Here is a 21956-nt window from a genome sequence, read left to right as displayed (position 1 = left end):
CCTTCTCCTCCACCCTCTCAGGTTCATTTGGTGAAAGCAAGAGAAGGGACCTTTTTGGTGGCTGGTCCCCAGTCTTTGGCACTCCCTCCCTAGAGAAGCACCATCCCTGTTCTCCTCTTGGTGGTAGATAAAAACATTTTTTACTGTCAGCTTTTTCATACTGATGAGGACTGGACTTTTAAATGCCTTGTAATTCCGATTTTAAGGTTTGTATAGAGTTTTTAAAAATACATTTTGCTATTTTAATGTTTAATGGTTTTCACTTTATAAATTGCTATTTTTTTAAAAAAAAATACTATATTTATACTTTTTGTGTGGTTTTAAATTTGTTGTGAGCCTCCTTGAGTCTCTATATTGGGAAAAAGGTGGGATAGTTATTGTTACAATAACAACAAAAAACCCAACAACAACAATGATGACTTCCATGTCACTGGCGTAATGAATCTGCTTCAGGTTTTAGTTCAGACTACAAAGGAGCTATTTTAAGTCCTGAAACCTTTAATCATAGATTAACTCCCTCAAAGTTTGTACTAAAATCCAGAATAAATTTACTGATCACTGAGATGGGAGCTATCACCTGCTGCTGCACCCAACCATTGCTAGATTGCAGTTCCCATCAACTGTAGAGAATAAAGCCAGTGGTGAAAGATTATGGGAGTTGCAGTTGAACAACATCTAGAAGGCCACACATTCCTCAAGCTGGTCTGAAGCCAAGACACAAAGTGCTGCTCCCCAGACCCTTTATTATGTCATGAGAGCCACTACAACATAGATTATCATCTCCAAATCGTAAAGATCTTATCTGAATCTGTAGGCTGCTTGGGGAGAGCCTATCATGTGAATCTTCTTCTATGCGTGCATCACTTCATTTCTTGAGAGGGTCTTGAGCTTCCCACATGCTTTTGGAATGTTACATGTATCTTGCATCCATTCATTTGGTGGGTACATGTAACAGGGCTTTCTCTGTCACACCATCTGGCAGACCAACCTTTCTCCACCATTGGAGACCCATTGTTATAGTTGTCAATGGTGTCACATCTAAGGTGGTTCCCTGCCATGCCATATCTCCCGAGTTCCCCTTGAGCCTTCCTACACTTGAAGACTCTCTGAACTTCCGTGGCTTCCACACCAAGACAAAACTGTGAAAAAGGGGTCCTTGGAGCTCAGTTTTGCCACGTGGCCCAAGCCAGCAGTGCTGGGGCTCAGGCCCCCATGAATGAGGCCGACTGGGCTTGGCAAGACCCCAGTTTGGAACTGCAAACCTGATACATGCCAAGGCTTGGGCTTTGGCAAGTGGCCACCCTCCCACAGCTGCCCAGCATATGTGCTTTGATTGCACTTAAAAGGTCTCTATAAATAGTTCCCCCACATACACTCACTTCTCTTGCTGCACGCAGAAATGCAGCTCCCAGGCCCCTTGGAGATGGTGTCTCTTTGAGCTGCTTGCCAAACGTGATCCAGCTGATGGATGGGTCTTCAGAAAAGGCTGGGATTTTCATCCCAGCAGGCGAGGTTGTGAGCCTATTGGGCCCTCTGTAAGCAAGCTGAGAAAGGCTTGCACAGCAGGGTGTCCGAAAAGGAATGCCAGTCCAAGCCAATTTACCCTTGGCGTTGCTGGGAACACATCCAAATCTGCGATCATTCCTGGTTTCACAGGGAGTATGGGGAAATAGATTCCCCATGGAAACAAAGGCTCTGGGTTGCTTTCATCCAGAGGCAAACTCCAGAATATATGAGAGTACACACCAAAGGCTCTGGAAAAGAAGGGGAGGAACAGATGCACAGATTTATGTGTATGTCACAGTTCCATGGCAGAACTCAGAACCAGTGCAAAATATAGTACTGGGCACACAGAATTCAGCTCTTGGAACATCCCTGACCTTTTTTTTTGGGGGGGGGGGAGGGCAGGGGAAGTAAGATCCTAGCCTTTCAGATTTATAAGATGAATGTCTAAGTGTGTGGTCAGTGACTGCCAGTAATCTTAAAAACTCAAAAATAATCTCAAAAGATAATCGAAAAGCCAAATAAGTGAATATGAGTCAGTGGATTATCTCCAGTCCCTTTCATTGTTTGGCTTTGGTGAGATTTTTTGGTTAAGGCTTATTCAGCCAACAGGACAGCAGGCACAGTGGCATACACTGAAGTAAGCTGTTGGCCCTCCATATCCATAGATTTTTTTCTCTCCATGGATTCAACTGTCCACTGATTGAAAATATTCCAAAAATATAAATTCCAAAAAGCAAACCTTGATTTTCCCATTTTATATAAGGGACACCATTTTACTATGCCATTGCATTTAATGAGACTTTCTGTAGAGATACTTCAGGAGACATCAGTGCTGTAGCTTATTGTATCATAGATGCTAGCCAACCTGACTCAGTTCTCTTTGCTCCCTTTGCAGGACAGTTGTGATGCCAATTGCCCGTGAGTTCTGCCCAGATGTGGTGCTGGTGTCTGCCGGCTTTGATGCAGCCGAGGGCCATCCTCCCCCACTGGGAGGCTACAAAGTTTCAGCCAAATGTAAGTCTCCCTTCTGTATCTGCTGCATGGGGGCCCATTAGCAAAAGGAAGCCAGCAGTGTGTCAACCATGTGGAATATGCAGTCCACTAGTAGTGAGTTTTGACTCCATTGTAGGTGTTACACAGGCAGCTTCTGGTTGATCTGTCTATACCACTGTTTGGCATGTGAAAGCCACAGCCAGAGCACTATCAGGGCCTAAGGGCTCTATTTTGGAAGAAACGTAGGATATAAATCCAATAAATAAATATATCTAAAGCTGGATCATCTACTTGCTACTCCACACATATTGAGGATCTTTAAATGCATCTGTTTACTCATTATTATGTTTGAAAAGGGATGAAAATGATTCAGGAGGCATAATTGTTGAAAAATGCTGCCCCAATCAGACATTCGCTTCACACACCTACCTCCCATTTGCTATTAGAATAATAGGGGCTTTAGTCAGCATAAGGCTTTTCTACATGCCTGTGTTCAATTTCACACTGTCTCTTAAAGCTTTCTCCATTTACTTCACTACAGACTGCAATACATGGTCCTCAAAGCAAAAAATTCCATAAGCTCCCAGAAACTCTCAAGTTTCTGTGATCACATAAAGGTTCCTTCCTTCCTCTCCCTCTCTGACTATCAGTCTCTTCTTCCTCCTTCAAGATGAGGAGCACCAACTCTGTTGAGCCTCTCGGTTAACCTCAAACTTTAGTTAGTCAGGATTTAGAAAATATATGTAGAATGTATGTTTCAAAGTAACTAGTAAACTTTTCTCTTATAAAACATGAACATTGCTTGCAATAGGGATATTGTAGCACTGAGAAGAAGTTTGTAGCATAAGCTTTGGTAGACACTGGCAGCATCTACACTGCAGAATTAATGCAGTTAGACATTGCTTTAACTGCCATAGCTCAATAGCATTTACATTTCTATATCCCTTACTAGTGAACTTAACACTCTCTAAGCCATTTATAGTCTGTAAGCCAATTAATGCCCCTCACAAGCTGGGTAATCTTACTTCCAATTTATGAAAGGATGGAAGGCTGAGACAACCTTGGAGCCCTGGGATCGAACTCACAACCTTGGAGCCGCAGTAGTAGCTGCAGTACCAGCATTTAACCACTGTGCCACCAGGGCTCCATAATAAACAAAACTCAGTGCTGTGGAATTCTGGAGTTTGTAGTTTTGTGAGATATTTAGCCTTCTCTCTCAGAGAGTTCTGCCACAAAAAAATTATAAATCCCAGGATTCTATAAGATAGATCCATGACAGTTAAAGTGGTGTCAAACCATTAATTCTGCAGTGTGACAGCAGCCACATCCTATTTCATGAGATGCATGGAATGAAATGCCTATGAAGTAGATGCATTCTACAAAAGCTTATGCTACAAACTTCTTTCTCTTTGTGTCAAAGGTGCTACAACATCCCTTTGCACACCGATCCAAACTAATACAGCCGTGTCTTTGAACTGAACACTGCTTGTTTGTCTTGCTTTACTGACGTTAGTCTCAGGGATATGCAAGACATTCGGCAGATTTCCCTGCAAACTCTGTTAAAGGAGTCTGCCTCTCAATTTCTTTTCCCAAAAGGGGCTAACATCCTGGGAAATGACCTTCTAAACCAAAACTGGTAAATCTTGATCAGAAGAGCTCAGATGTGCCAGTAAGTTTCATGTCTACATCAGTCTAAAATAGGAAATAGGAGATGTCAAGAATCAGGGGGTTGCATTTCCCCCTAGGGATCATGGGGACCCTGCTCCCATTGCACCACTCTCAAGGGGAAAAGTGTGAGTTTTGTTTGTCTCCAAATGCCCGCTGATGCCCTCAAATGGTGTGTAGGGGGAATTCCACTACATTTGAGGCCCAGAAGAGGTCTGTTTGTCCAACTAAAATTACTTGGGGGAGTTAGCTTTACATGCTTGTGTGTGGTAGTGAGTCTTGGAACATCATGCAGAGGAGACCAACAAACTTGCTGATTGGCTAGTTCGCTAGGACTGCCAAACTAAAAACTGGAGAGAATTTCTGTACATTTTAATGGTTGTGTAGAATAGGAAATCTCAACAAATGTTGCTTATGATACAATGGGGCAACAAGCAAAACCCTGCTGAAATTTCCTCTTCTGCACAATCATTACAGGAGCCCTCTCCAAATATTTACTCTGGCCACCCTTCCCTTTACAGATTAATAGCACAAAGAGGAGCTGTCCTGAGCTTAAAGAGAGATGATAGGAATAGGAAGGTACTCTGGCTGTAATTCTGGTTCAAGAAACAAAGAACAAGACAGTTTCCCTTCTATACTCGACTAGACTAACAGATGTGTCCTACTTAAATAAAGGCTATGGGATAGGATTCTCCAACATACCTGCAAGCAGCCAAACAGTTTAGGTAGGTGTAGGACAAGCTATATGAAACACATAGATCTGTGTCACCTGTCTTCCAAGACAAGTGGCAGACTAAAGGCCTGCTACTTCTGCCTCTCCCAAGTGTCCTATTCTGCCCCATTATATGGTCAGCTTCTCTTAACAGAGAGTGTCAGAAGGTCTAATGTTTCTGATTTCCCTTGGCTTTCCCCAAAGGTTTTGGCTACATGACCCGGCAGCTGATGAACTTGGCTGGAGGGGCCCTTGTTCTTGCTCTGGAAGGAGGCCATGATCTGACAGCCATCTGTGATGCTTCTGAAGCCTGTGTCTCTGCCCTGCTGGGTAATGAGGTGAGTAGAGTCCATGCTTAGCAAAACCCAAGGAAAGCATCCAGGGGCTTCTTCTGAAATCAAGGCTGCTGCCACCCTGCAGAATTAGTACAATTTGATATTGTTTTAACTGTCATGGCTCCATTCTCTGGAATCTGGGGATGTGTAGCTTGTTATGGAATGAGTTCTCTGACAGTGAAAGTTAAATATATCACAAAACTACAGATCTCGGAATTCTGTAGCATTGAGCTATAGCAATTAAAGCAGAGTCAAACTGCATTAATTCTGCAGTGCAGATGCATCCAAAGTTTCTTTCAGGGTTTTCTTTCATCTCTATGCCTTAGTTGTAGAATATATAACAAAAGAATATAGAGGAGGGTGTCTCTGAAAATGTGCACAATTCTGCTTCTTTTCTCTCTCCCTCTCTCTCTTTACCGAGTGATCACAGCTTCCTCCGAAAGGCAGATTTTAATTTCTAAACACAGGACTTGTACAAACAAGGCATCCATTAAAACAATACACAGACAAGGAAGCAATTAAATTTAAAAAAGAATCGGACTGAGAAAAAAGCCACAAGATTGCACAAGGGAATGAAGCGAGATGAGATGCATGGTGAAATGAAAAAGATTAAGCAGTGTATTGAAGTGCCAGTGAAGTTTCTTTGGGGAGGGACAATGGGGCCTCTTGAGGGAAGGTGTTCCATAACCTGAATGTCTTTTGGTGTACATATTTATTTGGCTCTTACCAAATTGGTTTTGCAAAGCTTTGCTGTAGTAGTACCTGCAAGGTAGTCAGCAAAAAATACAAAAACCTCTGTGCAGATGAAATACTGACTTGAGTGTGATAAATTCTTACCTATGCATCCATCACATTTTTATCCTTTTATGTCTCCATGGAGCACAAGACAACATGAATGATTCCCTCTCTCCCTCCTGTTTCATTCTGGTCTTACAGCAGTAACCCTTTGTCACAGTTTAGACTGAGAAAATGTCTTGCCCAAGGCCCTTTTTGGGAGAAAGATGGGATATAAGAAAATAAAATAATAATGATGATGATAATTCAGTAAGATTTGTGGCTGAGAGGGGAACATAAAAACATAATGCCCAAAGCCAGAGCTTGAGAATATTCCTTTCTGGGCCTTCAATTCCTGCAATCCCCTAGCCAGTGCCCATGCTATGGGTCACCCTAGTAGCCCTAGTTCAAAAATAACTTTCCCAAGTCTGCCAAGGGCTTTTTTAGGCCAACTCTGTTTCCCACATAACTCTGGCAAGCCCAGAGTTATGGGGGGAGAACCTGGGTTGTGCCCCAACAACTGTAATTCAAAATCATGTTGACAAATGATAAAAATGTATAAAACACCATAATCAAAATCACCAAACAGTAGAAGGCGACATTAAAAACTTCTTCTGAAAAAAGCAGAGCAAAATAATGCATAGATCAAAGTAAAAACCATTTTAACACAAGTGCAAGGAATGTTCTGAAGACCTAGACTGATCAAAAGGTTTTCATTCAGTGTGGAAAAGAGGTTCAAGGCCACAAACCTCTCTCCAAAAGCTATTCCTTCCTCACAATTTTGCCATCAAGCAAAAGCCAAAACTGATTAGAAAAAATGTCAGTTTGTATATCTTCATTGACTTCATTCCCACACTTAAGAATGAAACATATCAAAAGTTTTCTCCCTATAATAATAATAATAATAATAATAATAATAGGGTTTATTTATATGCCGCCCAATTACTGAGAATCCAGACGGCTTACAACAGAGGGGGTAATAGACAGTTCCCTGCCCTCAGGCTTACAATCTAAAATATAGTATAATAAGGACATTAACAACATTGATAAAGAATGGTTCCCTATGATAAACTTTTGCAAGAAGAGATGGGAAAGATAGAATACAATACTAAATACTGAGCTCAATAGAAACAATACTGTTGCATACAAGGAAATTATATGAAAATCAGAAGCTGAGAATATAGGCCTTAATAAGTGTTTTATGAAGTCAGATGGATTTAAGAAGTAGTAGCTTTTTGTTATTATATAGGTTGAGTGTGTGTGTGTGTGTGTGTGTGTGTGTGTGTGTGTGTGTGTATGGTCGAATGGTTGTAGTTATGTTACGTACTGTAGTTATGTGTTAAGTAGTTATGTGTAAAATGTATATATACATTTAATGATAATAAAAAAATTAAAAACATTAAAAATTGTTCTGAGGGGGGGAAATCCTCTCACTGGGCAAGTTTATGAGAACTTTTCCACGTTGTTCAGTCCATTCTTCTTTTGCATTTCAGGATTATTATTATTTTTTCTTCTTTGGTGAAAAATTAGTGAAGTATAAAAAGCACTTTGCAAAATATACATATAATGTTTTGTGCAAAGCTGTCTTCATGAACCTTTTTTTCAAAGTCCCAAAATGCACCAAAAAAAGTAAAAATCTTGTGTCTATTGACCGTTTTTCAAGGTGTCTTGCAATGAATATATTGCAGTTTGAGTCCAAACCAGGGAGGTATCTATGGTACTGAACACTAGCCCCCATACTGGTTAAGCACCTTGGATAAACTACACCCTGAAGCCTGGGACAGATTCCCAGCATGGGAGCCCCCTTGTTGTTACTGTTTAAGACTGCACCAGAGATGAGGCGTCTGTTTCATCCTGATGCCCAAATGCAGTTTCAATGTTGTTCTCACGAGACATCCTCCAACTGTTGGTCAGTTGGGCCAGAGGTAAGAGGAGAAGGGACTGAAATAGCAGCATATTTTTCTTTACAGCTCTTACTGCCTTTAAAGAGGTACTTTGACCTTTTAGTGTGGGAAATGGCCCCTACAACAGCTGAAAAACAAGCAAATGATGGCATTAGGGGGAAAGGGATTCAGCTTTCAGGGGAGCACCAGGAGGATCAGATTTTGCCTCAAGGATCTGAGGTTCTCCAGACTTAGAGTACACAAGGCATACTCTGAGAAAACAACAGTTACAGTAATGGCTGGTTTCCCCTCCCCCCTCCCCCCACATAGCTGGAACCTCTCCCAGAGGAGACCCTGCAGCAGAAACCCAACACCAATGCAGTGTGCTCATTGGAGGCTGTGATCCGGGTGCAAAGTAAGTGGAGATTTTCCTATGCAGCAAGGGGTGGGGATGTACATATATATGGGGAGTAGCAGTTCTGTCTTTTGCCTTTTGCCTTTGGCACCTTCTGAGTTCAAAAGAGAGCATACCTGTTGCAGCCACAGTTTGCTGTGAAAGTGGGCATGCTTGGGGGAATCTGAAAACTGACTGGGCCCAGAGCATATCATTGAGAAGCCTTGGAGCAAGCTGAAGAAACCTGAAGAGATTTCCAAAAGTAATGGGACCTGGAAAAGGTCAACCAAATGGGAGAGAAAATTATGGCTTTCTTAGCCTAACAGGCAATGTGCAGAAGCAGTTGATCCCAGATAAAACTGTTTCTGGGTCATACCAGTTCTTCATTGAAGTGAGAGGGCCATTTAGAGCCTCCAGTCTCTAAGTTTGCAGTGGCCCACAGGTGTTCCTCTCATGTCTTTTCCATCTCCAAAGGTTTAAGCCAGATTCCTTTCTATGTCTCTTGCCTGTGCACCATTTGTCTCCCTGCCATCCATGCCTTACTTGCAGAACGCTTCTAACTATTGTTTGGACCATTAATTCCCTCAGCCATTGTGTAAGACTTACCTCAAGGCCAGCTTCTTTGGTCAATAATTCCATGTCTAGGCTCTACAATTTCCTTCTTTGTTTTTCCTTCTTTCTATTTTTGTTTTTTGCCTTCAAGTCATTTCTAACTTACACTGCTTTATCACAGAATCCAGATGGCAACATCCCCTCATCTGTAAAGAGGTGGTAGTTGGAGAACATGTCCAAACCAATCTTGAGGGGGGAATGGGTTTTTTTAAAACTAAAACTCACAGAATGCACCAGCCAGCTTACACTTTGGCTATAGTGGCTGGGGAATTCTGGGAGCTGTAGTCACAATATGTCTTGTCAATCACACTCTGTGTCTTGTCAATCACTCATTGCTATAATACATCAATGGGTTGCATTCTGTGGTTGTGGGGTAGGAAACCAGGTCCGAAAACATTCATAGGTTTATTTTCCATGGCACCACAATAGGGCTTGACTTTCCATTCTGCTAGCAAGGTAAATGGGCCAGGTAGTGATTCTCTCCTCCTCTGTTCCAGGCCAATACTGGAGCTCGGTGCGACGTTTTACCCCCACTGTGGGCTATTCATTTCTGGAAGCCCAGCGCCATGACACAGAAGAAGTGGAGACTGTGACAGCACTGGCCTCACTTTCTGTGATGACAGAAAAAAGGTGATTAATGGTGCTTCTATCTACTAAACCCATTGTTTGTTCAGACCACACCATTGTGATGGTTGTGGGAGATGATGCAGAGACATGAAGTTAAGTAAAAGATTAGAGAAAAGTTGCAAAGACAAATTTGTGTGGGTGGTGGTCAGCAAAACACGTCAGACAAAGTGCCCATGCCTAACCAGACTCCCAAAAGTGATTTTTCTATTTCAAATAAATATTTGGCTGCTGAAACCTTGACTTCTGAGATAGCCACACAAAGGGAGGGGAGAAAGGAATATTTCCAAATGCAAATTGCTACCAGCCCCTTCAATGTGTTAGCAATTCCAGTGAATTGTTTCTGAAGAAACATCTTCTCACAAGATGGTGCATCTGCCTGCAAGATGGAATGTTTCACAGCAGCCTTTCATTGAGGGAATGCATGGTCTGATTTGGGGGAGTCACATACTTAGAAGGGAGAGCCACCTCTTCAGCAAGTGCTCAGGAAATATAGTAGAACAGAAGATTTTGATTTGAAGCTGGGAAAGTTGGGTTCAAATGAAAACCTCTCCAGTAAAGCTCAGTGAGTACATGGCCTTGGCTACAGTCTGCCCCACAAAGTTGTCATGAGGATAAACTAAGTCCAAGTGTCCCCTGCTTTTTAATGACATACTTTTCAATTATTCATTCTTTTGACCATTCTAAAGTATACCTAGAATCCATATATTTGACGTGTGGTCCACTGTTTCAACCAGGCATCAAATTAATGGGTTCTGGTTATAATTTAGAATGAAAGAGGGGGGCATGGGGGTCAAAGAAGCGTCAAAAGAACAGAGATGGGGCCTAGCCCATGCTAGATGGGGAAATTAAAGAGAGAAGATGTGGGGCTAACAACCCACTGTACCACCTGCACTTCTCTTAGAGGCTCTACAGCCAAGTAAAAATTATCCTGATATAATTTCCCCGGCCTCCTCTTTTTGTCTTTATGGGACAGCTGCATTTACTGCTGCTTCTGCTGCTTTCCTTTGTTTTAGCATGACTCCCTCAATCCCTCATTCATTTGGTCTTTGATCTGAATTTTTGTATTTTTTTTTAAAAGCCTTACATTTGTGCAAATGTTCTTTTATGCAAAACCTGGGTTCAAGCTTTTGTGCTAACAGTTTTTTCACAAAATGGTTGAGATGCAAGGAATATTTCATAAGGTTGAGTTGTTAAAGGGATGCCTTAATGTGTCAAGATGCCCTTTCTTGCCCAACACAAGAAAATTTGTGAGTACTGTTTACATCCCAGTAGGGACCCAAAATTACTGTCTTTTCACTGCACAGAATTAAAGTTCCCAGAGTTCCCTGGGGAAGAGCAAACAACTGTTAAATCAGTTTATTTCAGTGTGCAGATACACCTTTGGCTATAGGGACCTTGCAATCCTTGTGATTTTACCAGTGTGTTGTCCTAATGGTTATATCCTGTTTTCCTCTTATTTAGGCAGCAAGATGAGCCTATGGAAGAAGAGCCCATGAACCAATGAAGGCCTGTTACATTCTCCCAATGGGAATGGAGTTTCCTTGGTGGCTCATTCCACATAACACAGTCCTGGCTTACTGCCTGCTGCATAGCCCATGTTATTCTGAGCCACAAGGCTGGAAAACTGACTCAACTGTTGCAATACTGGCTCTCTAGAAGAGGCATATGGCAGATCACCCAGGATTAGTAGGTGCCCCTTAGGGGCTGCCACATGTGAACTCCACAATCCAAGCAATAGTCCCCAGACCCATGGTGCTCCTGTTGTTGGGAAACTAGCTTGGGATGAAACTCTGAGCACCGACAGTGCCTGGTGGGACACAGGAGACTGGATATGGACTGCGGAACTGGAGAGTTTACTCCGACGTTGGGGTGGTGCCTTTCCCTCCAGAACCAAAGATGGCCCACAGACAGATCCTGCTGGGGCAGAGCCAGGGTGTTATTATCCTTATTCTCTCTCTTTTTTTTCTGAGCAAGACTTCTTCCCATCTTGAAAGGAGCTGGACCTTTGCAAGAGGAAAAACTTTCAGAAACAACCATTGGATTTCCAACAGTTGGAGCATCCTTGAGCAGTGACCCAGCCCAGCTCTCGCTTCAACCACTGCCCCAAACTTTCCCCTTTTGTTCTAGGACCTCCCTAATTTGCACTATATACAGATTCTTACAGACACAGACTTTTGTCCAGTTTCTCATAGAACTTTGCAGGAACAAACTGCATCTCCTTGTGGACTCAGGCCCTCATTCCTCCAGCATCAAGGCACCATGTAAATAGACAACTCTACAGTGCTTGTGGCTGGTTGGTGTGCCCCTGTTTTATGAACACAAAACAGTTCTTATTCCAAGGAACAAGCTTTGGAAGATGGAGTAGGGAAGGGAGAAAGTGAGCAAGGCAATGTGTCTTCTGTTATCCCAACCAATATGCAGAATTCCATTTCCTGTCAATCTTAGTTGTTTGGGTGCTCTTTTGTCCCCCCCCCATTTGTAAAAAACAAACAAAAACAACTCCACACAAGTCTCTAATCGTTATGATATGTTTGAAAACAAGCAGGCATTGCATCTGTAAATGCACTGTTATTGTGGTAAGTGGATCTCCATATCTGTCACATCTTTACAGCTTTTATAGAAAAGCACCCAATTCTTATTTGTCTGAGCTGCCACTATGTTAAAAAAGTCCTACAAGGAAAGGCCATGCGGTGTTTAAGAAAATTACCAAAGGAAATCAGTCAGATGAACATACATTCCTGTTCCACACACTTCTGTTTCTCTTTGTGTAGATGAACTGGACTGCTGCAAACCATTGTAGCTTCCCAGTGCCACAATTGACAAGAGTCCCACAACAATGATCCACATGTAGACTGAAATATTTGTCCTGTGTTAAATTATTTAGCACAGGGGAGATCTATCATGTCTCTCAGTCTCACTGCCAGTGGCCAAATTGAACCAGGGAGGGCAGGGAGAAGGGTGAGAAGGGTGGAAAGGTGTATGCTGGAAGATGCAGTATGCAGAGTATGTATATAAACTTCTGGATCTAAACCAGCCAGTAAATTGAGCCTTTGCTGCAGTCCAGGCATGTTATTTTACTTTTTCTTCAGCAGAGAGCAGGACTGTGCTTCATATGGGTCTGTTCCCATGCCTCAGCCACACAGTTGGGAATAACCCTACCATGCACCAAGATGGGTTTCAGGGTAAAAAACAACAACATAAAAGCAGGCATAGAAGAAGGGAAGCATTGGTGTCTCATTGGATGAAGCCAGTCTATTTAAAGTGTTAGCCTTAAAAGGAATAGACAGTAAGTACAGGGTGCTAGGGATCAAGGTCAAGCCATGTGTTCTGCCAATAAAATCTCACTGCTGAAATTCAGCAGCTTTGGAAAAGGAAAAGGAAACATAGAAGAAGGAAGGAATAAAAGTCTTTTCTGTTCTGCCCATCCCCAAAAGGAAGAGGATGCTGTCCTGCCACTTTTCAGAAGGAATATAATCCTTAATTATCTTTTTGAAAAAAGCAACAAGCAATTCTAGCAATGTTTTTCCTGCTGCAAGAAAGTCTTCAAAAACGGTGCAGTTTACAAAGCCTATTCACCATTCAGGAATGACTCTGCAGAAAATCCACACACAATTGTTTTGCCTAGAAAACAAATGTTTTCTGTGCAAGAAACAGCATATTCTGTGTAGAAAAGAAATCTGCATAGAAGTATGGTTTTCTGCACTGAAAATTCTGTTTTCTTTGCAAAAACAACTGTGTGTGAATTTTCTGTACACTAAATTCCCACATTGCATCATTTTGGGCCCAGGGCAGCCTGTTCTGCACAAAAAACTATCTCTGTGCAGAAATATTTTCTGTGCAAAACAACCATGCATGAATTTTGCACATGGACCAAACTACAAGGATTTTCATCAGTTCAGGATTTTCCCTGTCTGGTTCCCATCACTCAAAAAATAGGTTTTTGATCATTTTCCATTTATTTTTTTCCATTCCTGGTCTTCAGGCCTTTGGTGTAATAGGACATTCATTTTGTACCATAACTTTCCTTTTGGTATTCAATTTCAGTAGGAATGCTAGAAACCAAAGTGTTGTCTGTCAAGTTGTCCATAACTGCTATAGCAGGTTGTGTGTTTTTGTGTGTGAGAGAGAGAGTGTGTCCTATCTGAGGACTATTTCAGATAGCAAGCACTCAGTGGGATACAATACTGACATGGCTTCAGTGTCACAGTGAATTGACTCCAGGTTTTAAAGAAACTACAGTGGAACTTTCCAGGGTTCTGAAATACACCCACCATATATGTTCAGCACCTTGTAGGATGGGCCCTCTACATTCACTTGGGTTAGAGACGCAGGGCCCCTGTGAAAGTGGAGAAATCACACTTATAAAAAAACACTTTTTTAAACCTGTGAGGACATTTCTCTAGGAATCTCTAGGTCCTTCGGCACAACTCTATGGCAACATCTGCTGGAAGTTGACTATAAAATTCTGCTGGAAAACCTACAAATGTATAGGGAAGTGTTCCCACTAGAGATCTCTTGGTCCTCCAACACTATTTCTGGGGGAAGTTGACCGTAGAGCCACACTGGAGGACCTGGAGGTTCCTAGGGCGAAGGTGTCTGTCAAATTCCATGAATAATCAAATCTGCAAAAGTGGGGGGCTGATTGTACACAATGTAGACTATAACTTCAGGCAAAAACTCAGAATCAAGCCAGTGCCCACTGACATGGTAACTACAAAGATGCTACTGATACAGGTTATCCCTTATCCAAGACTGGTGTTTGCATGGAGGCATTTCATTCAGGAACTGACAAGAGCAACCGTATATGCCATCTTGTGGGGCATTGGGATGATATAGTTGCAGGGCAGAAATTTTACTACTGTTAAAGCCCTGTTGGAACATTACTGCCAGAGCAGTAGGTGAGGTCCGTTTTTTTCTCCCTGTTCCATTGAAATGAACCAGGAGGGCAGCTTCTACACCATATTCAGGCACAGAATGTGCAGGATCACATTGAGAAGAAGGGTGTTTTGAATCGAAGAGCAGAAAAGGGCATTGGTGTTTGATATATACCCACAAGCTTTCTGTGGGGGAACCAGAACAAAGCATGCTATTCCAGTGGTAGAGCTCTTCTTCAGCAGATCGGCACTCCCATACTCGCCTAACTCCTTTTTAGGCAACCAGCTTTGGCATGGGCTAATAATCTACCATTAGCTTAAATTAGAATGCCTTGGTCTTCCAAAATGTGGGCACCACCTTTCCCCACACAGAGCCAGGATCATGGACATGCTCCAGAACTACAATAGAAACGTATTATAAATTCAGTGAAGAACAAAATTGGAGCCATGACAAATAAATATTAGTCCATTTGTAAATTGTTCCTTAAATGTGTGAACTGTGGATGTATACTGTCCTGCATCTTTCACTCTCTGTATGTGAGAGAGAGGGACAGATAGACAGATAAAGACATAGAATTGTGTTATAAACCCCTTAAAATTTGTGTATGTATGAGACGTGTTTAATTCATCAGGGCTCTTTATCCCCACAGATCTTAAGTGATTTCCAGTGCAATTCTATGCTTAGAAGAAAGTCAATTTACCAGAGAGCAAACCTCATTGAATTCAAAGGCTTATTCCTGAGCAGACCTGTACAGGGAGTAGGACAATGATGCCATCATCACATGTGCTTTGAGTAAGGACAAAATCATGATGGTTAAGAAAGTGGAAACGTCCATCTCCCCAGATAGTTTGGACTTCAGCTTCTCAAAGGGCCAGCTGACATGACCATTGACGAGGCATTATGGGAGTTTTAGGCCGACATCTTGAGGACCACAAGTACCCCAGCCATGTGTGTGTGTGCCTTCAAGTTGCTTGTTGACTTACAGCGACCCCATGAATTTAAGAGGGTAAGGCAAGGAATCCTTAGAGATGGTTCCTTCTGAAATATAGCCCACAGCACTTGGTATTCATTAGTGGTCTCCCCTCCATGCACTAACCAGGGCTAATGTACATAATAAGGAGGCCCAACAAGCATCTGCTCTGTTGGTGCCCATTTGTTGAAGAGATCCTGCGGAGGGAAGTGGATATTATGGAGCAAGAGCTCTGCCCAAGGTTTGGCAAGTTGGTGGTTTCTCAGTGGAGCTCTGCCTGGGAGGTAAGTAGGTTTCTCTTTTTGGCTCTTCAATTCTGCTTCTTTGCATTTTCTGTTGAAACCAGGACATGTGTGTCTGTTTTGAAAGGGTCCTGTATATATAGAGCACTGGCAAAACTTCCTGAGTAGTGATGCCTGACACAGTGAAGCCACCATAAAAGAGACCCTGCTGCACCACCTAGTTATTTGTTCAACCAGATAGCTTTTTCTTCTTTTTTTTTACTTTCCTCCCTAAGGATTTGAACTCCTTGGGCCCACAGGAGAATGTGAAAGAATTCTGTTCTATCAAACCAGTAACATTGGTGATCGATGGGTCACGTTGGGACTTTCCAAAGCTAGACAGCACATGCAAGCATAAATCTGTATAAAACCACTGGTAACCTGGAGTCAAGGCAGTGAGATATCACAAGGTTTAGGGAACCTCTGGGGTGTGTGCTGCTAAATCCTATTAAAACCTTGCTTTAGGCTATGTTGGGGGGAAAAGGCAGAAGTTTTGGAGAAAAGGTACTAAAGAAACAACAGGAAGTCACATGCAAAGGTGTTTGTAGGTATATAATTGTTTCCAGATGCATGTTAAAAATACAAATATGTACTCATGGGGTTATCAGAATTGTTTGCATACTTCAACATGAGTGAGAAAGTTGGAATTTTAAAGATTGTACCTTCCTGATTATGAGGAGTCTGAAAGGGGGGCTTTTGCACATTCAAGCATTGGACATTTTCCACACCCAAACATCTGATGTTTCCATCACAACAGAAGGTGTTCCAAGGCAAGGCCTTTAAAAAAAGCCATGTGAGGGAGGGACTGTCTGTTTGCGAGCCTTCTAGACAGTCCAAGTTCTCATCAATCTTGAGAAGGAGTGACTAATAGCAAAAAGGACATGCATTTATGCTTGCTGACAACAGTACATTCCAAAAGCAAATGTGTGTTGTCAGTTTTGAGGGTCTCTCGTCTCTCTCTTCCCTGATTCAATCATTCTTGGATAGCAAGCCCCATCATTCTCCACCCTTGGCCATGCTGGCAAACAAGATTACCACTCCATCTGAAGGGCCGCATGTTCCTCATCACTCTTCTAATCCAACATACAATTGGCCCTCCATATCCATGGATTTGTTCTCCATGGATTCAACTATCCACGACTTGAAAATATTCAGGAAAAAATATAAACTCCAAAAAGCAAACTTTGATTTTGCCATTATACAAGGCACACCATTTTACTATGCCACTGTATTTAATTACAATAACACCCAAAATCCACAAAACAGTGATACCTTTTTTGAGCCCACCAAAATGCACAAAATACAAGTTGCAAGCTTTTGAAGCTCCACTGGCTTCTTCATCAGGCAAAGCTGTTTTTTAAAAAATCATACAGGAGGGAAAATATAACAGTGTTAGTCACAAGCCTGCATTTTGTCAAAATGTAGCTGTTCTTGGTTCAGATGGTGTGGAGAGACATTCATGCAGGCAGGTTTCTCCTTCTCCTGGGTACTCTTAGGAAATAAAATTTAGTTTCATTTGCAAGACAAAAAGAGATGCTCTACCCCTGGATATTGTATTTAATGGGAATTGAGCATCTCTGGATTCTGGTATTCACAGGGGAGTCCTGCAACCAATGCCCCCACCCCTGTGCAGGGCCAGTCTGTCCCTAGACATTTACTAACCAAACTATACTCCTTCAGAGCACATTTTGTTGATTTTACAGAATTTGTGGGTGGGACCAAGGACCACTTGGACAAACTTGATATGCTACTTTCTCACCGATTGGCTTGGCCCGATAAAGGTCTTGTGCTGATACAAGTTTTGTAAATGATTATCTTCATGAAGGCTTCACCAGGGAGAGAGTCAACGTTTATTTGGTTTGAGGATTGTATGAGCTTGAGCCAGGCCCAGAAGCCCTGATTTGGCTAAATGTTAAGGCTAGTATGGCAAAACAAACGCTCCATTTTAAAAGCATTTGCCACAGTGTTTGGTTTGTTTTTCTTATTTAACGATCAGTGATGCAAAATACTTTCTCTTTACAGCTAGTCTAGGGTAGTTATTTGAGTGTTGAATAAATCCTGTCAGGATTTATTAAAACCACCATGGTTATAGTGGTATGAGTGTTGAGCTGGGACTCTGGGGCTGCATCTGCACTGCAGAAATAATGCTGTTTGACACCACTGCAACTGCCATGGCTTAATGCTATGGAATTCTGTGATTTATAGTTTTGTGAAATATTTAGTAACCTTCTCTGTCTCAGGGAGCTCTGGTGCCAAAACAAATCCCAGAATTCCAAAGCAATGAGCCCTGGCAGTTAAAATGTTGTCAAATTACATTATTCCTGCAGTGCAGATGCAGCTTGGGAGACCAGGGTTCAAATCCCCACTGAGTCACGGGAACCCACCAGGTTTCTGGTGGCCTTTATCCTCCAATCATAACCATAATGACACTGGTGTAGTTCACCACCATGACTTTTGCTATTCTGTTCTCCCTCCAGCCCTTGCTGTCCTGTACCAGAAGGTACACGACTGGGAGCTTCACTGGGTGTTCTTGGACTACAACTCCCATGATCCCTAACTAGCATAGTGATTGTTAAGGTGTCATCGGAGCTACAATCCAGCAGCATCTTGGGGGTGGTGGTGTCACATTTCCTCTATTGTGAAAAAGTAAGAATTGCCTTCCTGATAACTCCCAATTGTTTCTATTCCAGTCCCATAACCCATCTTGTACATAATTTTTCTAAAAAAATCAATAAATACCACAAGGGATTAGTCTTTTTTAAAAAAGCACAGTACAGATAACAGCAAGGTTATTTTTTGTGGGTTTTTCAGGCTATGAAGCTGTGTTCTAGAAGAGTTTATTCCTGAAATTTTGCCAGCTGCTATGGCTGGCATCTTCAGAGATTTTCTTCAGATTTCTCTGAAGATGCCAGCCATAGTTGCTGGAGAAATATCAGGAATAAACTCTTATAAAACACAGCCTTATAGCCCGAAAAACCAACAAAAAACTACAGGTGACAGCCATGAAAGCCTTCAACTTCATACAAGAAGGTTTGATTTGTAGAAAGATGCCCTTTTCATTCTAAAGTCATCCCACAATGATGGAATATAACTGCATACTATCACAGTTGTCAAACAACTCATGAGAATAAGGGGACACAGAAGTTTCTTTATTGTACAGTACCAATTTGTCTATGCCAGGATTGCTTATCCTGACTGGCAGTAGTCCTCCAGAGCCTAAGGCAGGGTTCTTTCTTGTTTCCTACCACAGTACCTGTTTCTTTAGAGATGTCATACCATGGGCTTGAGATATTATATATGCAAATATGGTGCTCTGCCATTAAGCTCTAGCACCTCCCTGAAGGTTAAAGAGATGTAAAAAAACCTGCGTTATGATAAGTCAGAATTATGGATGTAATTCTTCATTAATTTTCTTCTCTGAGGAAACAATAGGCACTTTTAGCCATTCAAGTACTGACTAGGCTAGCCCTTCTTAGTTTCTCAGTCAGACAAGTTCAGGCACGCTAAGATTTCCAGGATGGTATTCTACCCTTGGTTGTAATCCACAGCATTCAGAAAAGGTCTTCCTAAACTACATGCCTCTGTTCAGTTATACTGCATCAACAGCCATAAATTTCCTTCAGGTTAAGATATCAACAGACAAGCTGTTAGCTATTTAGCATTGATGTAGACTTGAGTAATTTGGACTCAAGTCAGACTTAAGTCACTTCAATGACTCGACTTGGACTTGACTTGGCAATAAATGATGCACTGACTTGACTATACTTGGCTTATGACTTGTATATTTTTAGTGACCGACTTGTTGGTATCAGTCACTTTGAGCAGCAGACAAGACCCGCCCCCAGAGTGTGGGATGTGTTTCTCGGAGGAGAACAGCAACTGTGTTAGGCAATGGTCTTGAGGTGGAAGGACCCTTATAATGCTTTTCAAATGCTTTAGAAGGCTTTTGTGATGTGCAAAGGGGACAGGCTGCCTAGCAGACTTGCAAGCCCTGCCTCAAGCCAGTTGTCTGATGTATTTGCTGCTCCCCTCTGAAAAATGCACCCTGCCTCCTTTTTCTCTGTTAAAGGTGGCTCCCAGACTTGAGGCTTGATTTGAAAGTATCTTGTAAGGTCTTGAGACTTGACTTGAGAGCTGAAGACAAAGACTTTAGACCTGACTTGAGACTTGGAGTAAAAGACTTGAGTACATCACTGGTATTTAGATTATTGTAAACTGACTTACAGTCACATAGAGGTGAATCGCTCTGCATCCACGACCACTGCACCCAGCATATCCAGCAGTGTGGACATTGCACAGTGGTCTCAATGTACAACATGTCCTGATGTGCTTTGGGGCACGCTGAACAATGGAAGTCCCAGTTGCAGAATGGAAGCCCCAGTTGCACAATAGTACACCATGTGCAGAACCCCACTGTATATCATTGCAATTCACTCATCTCATTATGTGCCACTTCAGTGACATAGGCCCTGTACAGACAGGCCAAAATAAAGCTGCCTCGAGTCACTTTGGAGGTATGCTGTTTAAATGATGCATGCATCCTAAGAGTCCGGAAGCCACGCCAACGCGATGCTTCAGTCCTAAGTGCTGGAGCGTGGCTTTGGTGCAGCTTCCAGACTCTTAGGACACATGCATCATTTAAACAGCATACCTCCAAAGTGACCCGAAGCAGCTTTATTTTGGCCTGTCTGCACGGGCCCATAGTTCCTTCATCATAATGTTATGCATTGAGCCTCTGATGCAGGATTTTGAACATACTTATTTTTTTAAAAAAATCCCTCAAAATGTTTAATAAAACTACAGTACCTAAGGTTCCCTTGTGAGAAGGAACAACTGGTTAAACCATTTTGTGAGTCTGTGCTGTGAATGTACCCAAATAAGATCATTTGATCTCTTTCTCTCACGCATCACTGTCTTATTCATATTATCAGGAGTAGTTATGGCAGACTAAGACTATATCCTGGTTTTATTCCAGCTGCACCTACAATTGATGTGTTGGCTAAAACTGTTTGAACATTCAAACCTTCTTCCACTGGATACGATAAAGTCAATACATTATTTTAAGGCAGGAAACACTAGTCTTGAGCCCTGGATGGAACCTCTTCCCGATATTAGCATTTAGCCCAGAACCTCATAGTGACAATAACTGAAGGCAGTAGCCATAGTGTCTCTCTTGCAGCGGAACCATCATAACCAGCCCCGACAGTGCTGAGTGTGAGAGAAACGAGGTTTCCCTTTCCAAAACCTCTCCTCTTAGGGCAAAGGTGGGGGACCTCTTTCAGACCAATGGCTGCATTCAATTTCAGAGAAGTTATCTCGAGGCTTCCTTCCAGTGATGCTCAAGGCCAAAGGCAAATGGGTGGGAACAAAAATGCCAACTTTTGCAGTCCTAAGGCACTTACAGTCAACAACTAAGCCGTAGAAGAGGTGTTTTAACTTTTTTAGAAATGGAAGCTATGGGACATACAGAAGTTCGAAAACTGCAAAAAATAAACGAACTGTATTGTGGGAAAGGGACATCCAGGGAACCCATGAGAGCTTGGGACCTCAAAAGGGCCTGATTTATTACCAGATTCCTCACCCCTGTTTTAGAAACCAAAGCCTGATTAAAATAAAGGGAAGACAAGGAGTCATTTTAAGAGGACTTAAGGAGGGTAAGGGGAACTTCTGACTTAAAAACTGAATCCGGCACATGGATCATCTGAAGGCTTTTGCTCACCAAATCCCTCTCTTAATTGGAGAGGCAGAATGAGTTAGAGGAATCCTAGTGTGCTCTTGTGGGTTTGGGGCTTTGCTGCAAATTTGGCCAAGTTGTGCTGAGTATAGTCTTCTCAGAAAGTTGAAACTGAAGACTAAGGGACAACATGGGGTGGGGTGGGGGGTTTAAAAAATCTCCTTAAAACCTGCAAATTCAAAAATAAATTAGCTCTTCAAAAGAGTTCTGTATAGACATTTTGAGACCAGCTTGTAACAAGCCCAGTAGTTTGTGCCTGCTTCGGATTGCGGCCCCATTGTGTACACAGCTCTTGCTGGGTGGAAAGCTTGGATTCACCATCTTGGGTTTGAGTTGGGTTCATTTCCCTTCCCTCTGTCCCCCAAGATAATGGTGCTGCTCTTCTTCTGAGCTGGTGGTGGACAAGCCCTGAGTTTCTCTTGAGTAGATGTCTTGTTGTTGCTCTTGGCTGCGACACAGGCCATCTTCTTCCTGAGTGGACCTAGAAAAATAAAATAAAAGCCAACAGAATATTAGTATCAAATTTGAACTGAGCACCTGTCACTTTGCTTAGTATAAAAAAGTGAATATAGGCCCTGTGCAGACAGGTCAAAAT

At 42.2% G+C, this 21956-nt stretch overlaps 2 protein-coding genes across 7 annotated transcripts in view; one reads left to right on the top strand and one right to left on the bottom strand.

Moving 5' to 3' along the window:
- HDAC7 (histone deacetylase 7) overlaps nucleotides 1-12559 on the top strand; it is a 266897-nt gene extending 254338 nt beyond the window's left edge. For all 6 annotated transcript variants that reach the window (XM_042448009.1, XM_042448008.1, XM_042448013.1 and 3 more), the window contains 5 exons: nucleotides 2402-2520; nucleotides 5081-5214; nucleotides 8199-8283; nucleotides 9372-9504; nucleotides 10963-12559. In XM_042448009.1, the coding sequence (XP_042303943.1) occupies nucleotides 2402-2520; nucleotides 5081-5214; nucleotides 8199-8283; nucleotides 9372-9504; nucleotides 10963-11005 (514 nt within the window). In that variant the 3' untranslated portion in view covers nucleotides 11006-12559. The remainder of the gene's footprint in view (nucleotides 1-2401; nucleotides 2521-5080; nucleotides 5215-8198; nucleotides 8284-9371; nucleotides 9505-10962) is intronic.
- Nucleotides 12560-20295: 7736 nt separating this feature from the next.
- The window catches only part of LOC121920806 (twist-related protein 2-like), a 36997-nt gene continuing 35336 nt past the window's right edge, over nucleotides 20296-21956 (bottom strand). The window contains exon 2 of the mRNA XM_042448021.1: nucleotides 20296-21842. The gene's annotated coding sequence lies outside the window, so the exon portion shown is untranslated. The remainder of the gene's footprint in view (nucleotides 21843-21956) is intronic.

This window comes from Sceloporus undulatus, chromosome 2 (genome assembly GCF_019175285.1).
Source record: "Sceloporus undulatus isolate JIND9_A2432 ecotype Alabama chromosome 2, SceUnd_v1.1, whole genome shotgun sequence".
Taxonomy (NCBI): Eukaryota; Metazoa; Chordata; class Lepidosauria; order Squamata; family Phrynosomatidae; genus Sceloporus; species Sceloporus undulatus.
Note: the sequence above shows the minus strand (reverse complement) of the source record. Positions and strands in the feature narration are given on the sequence as shown.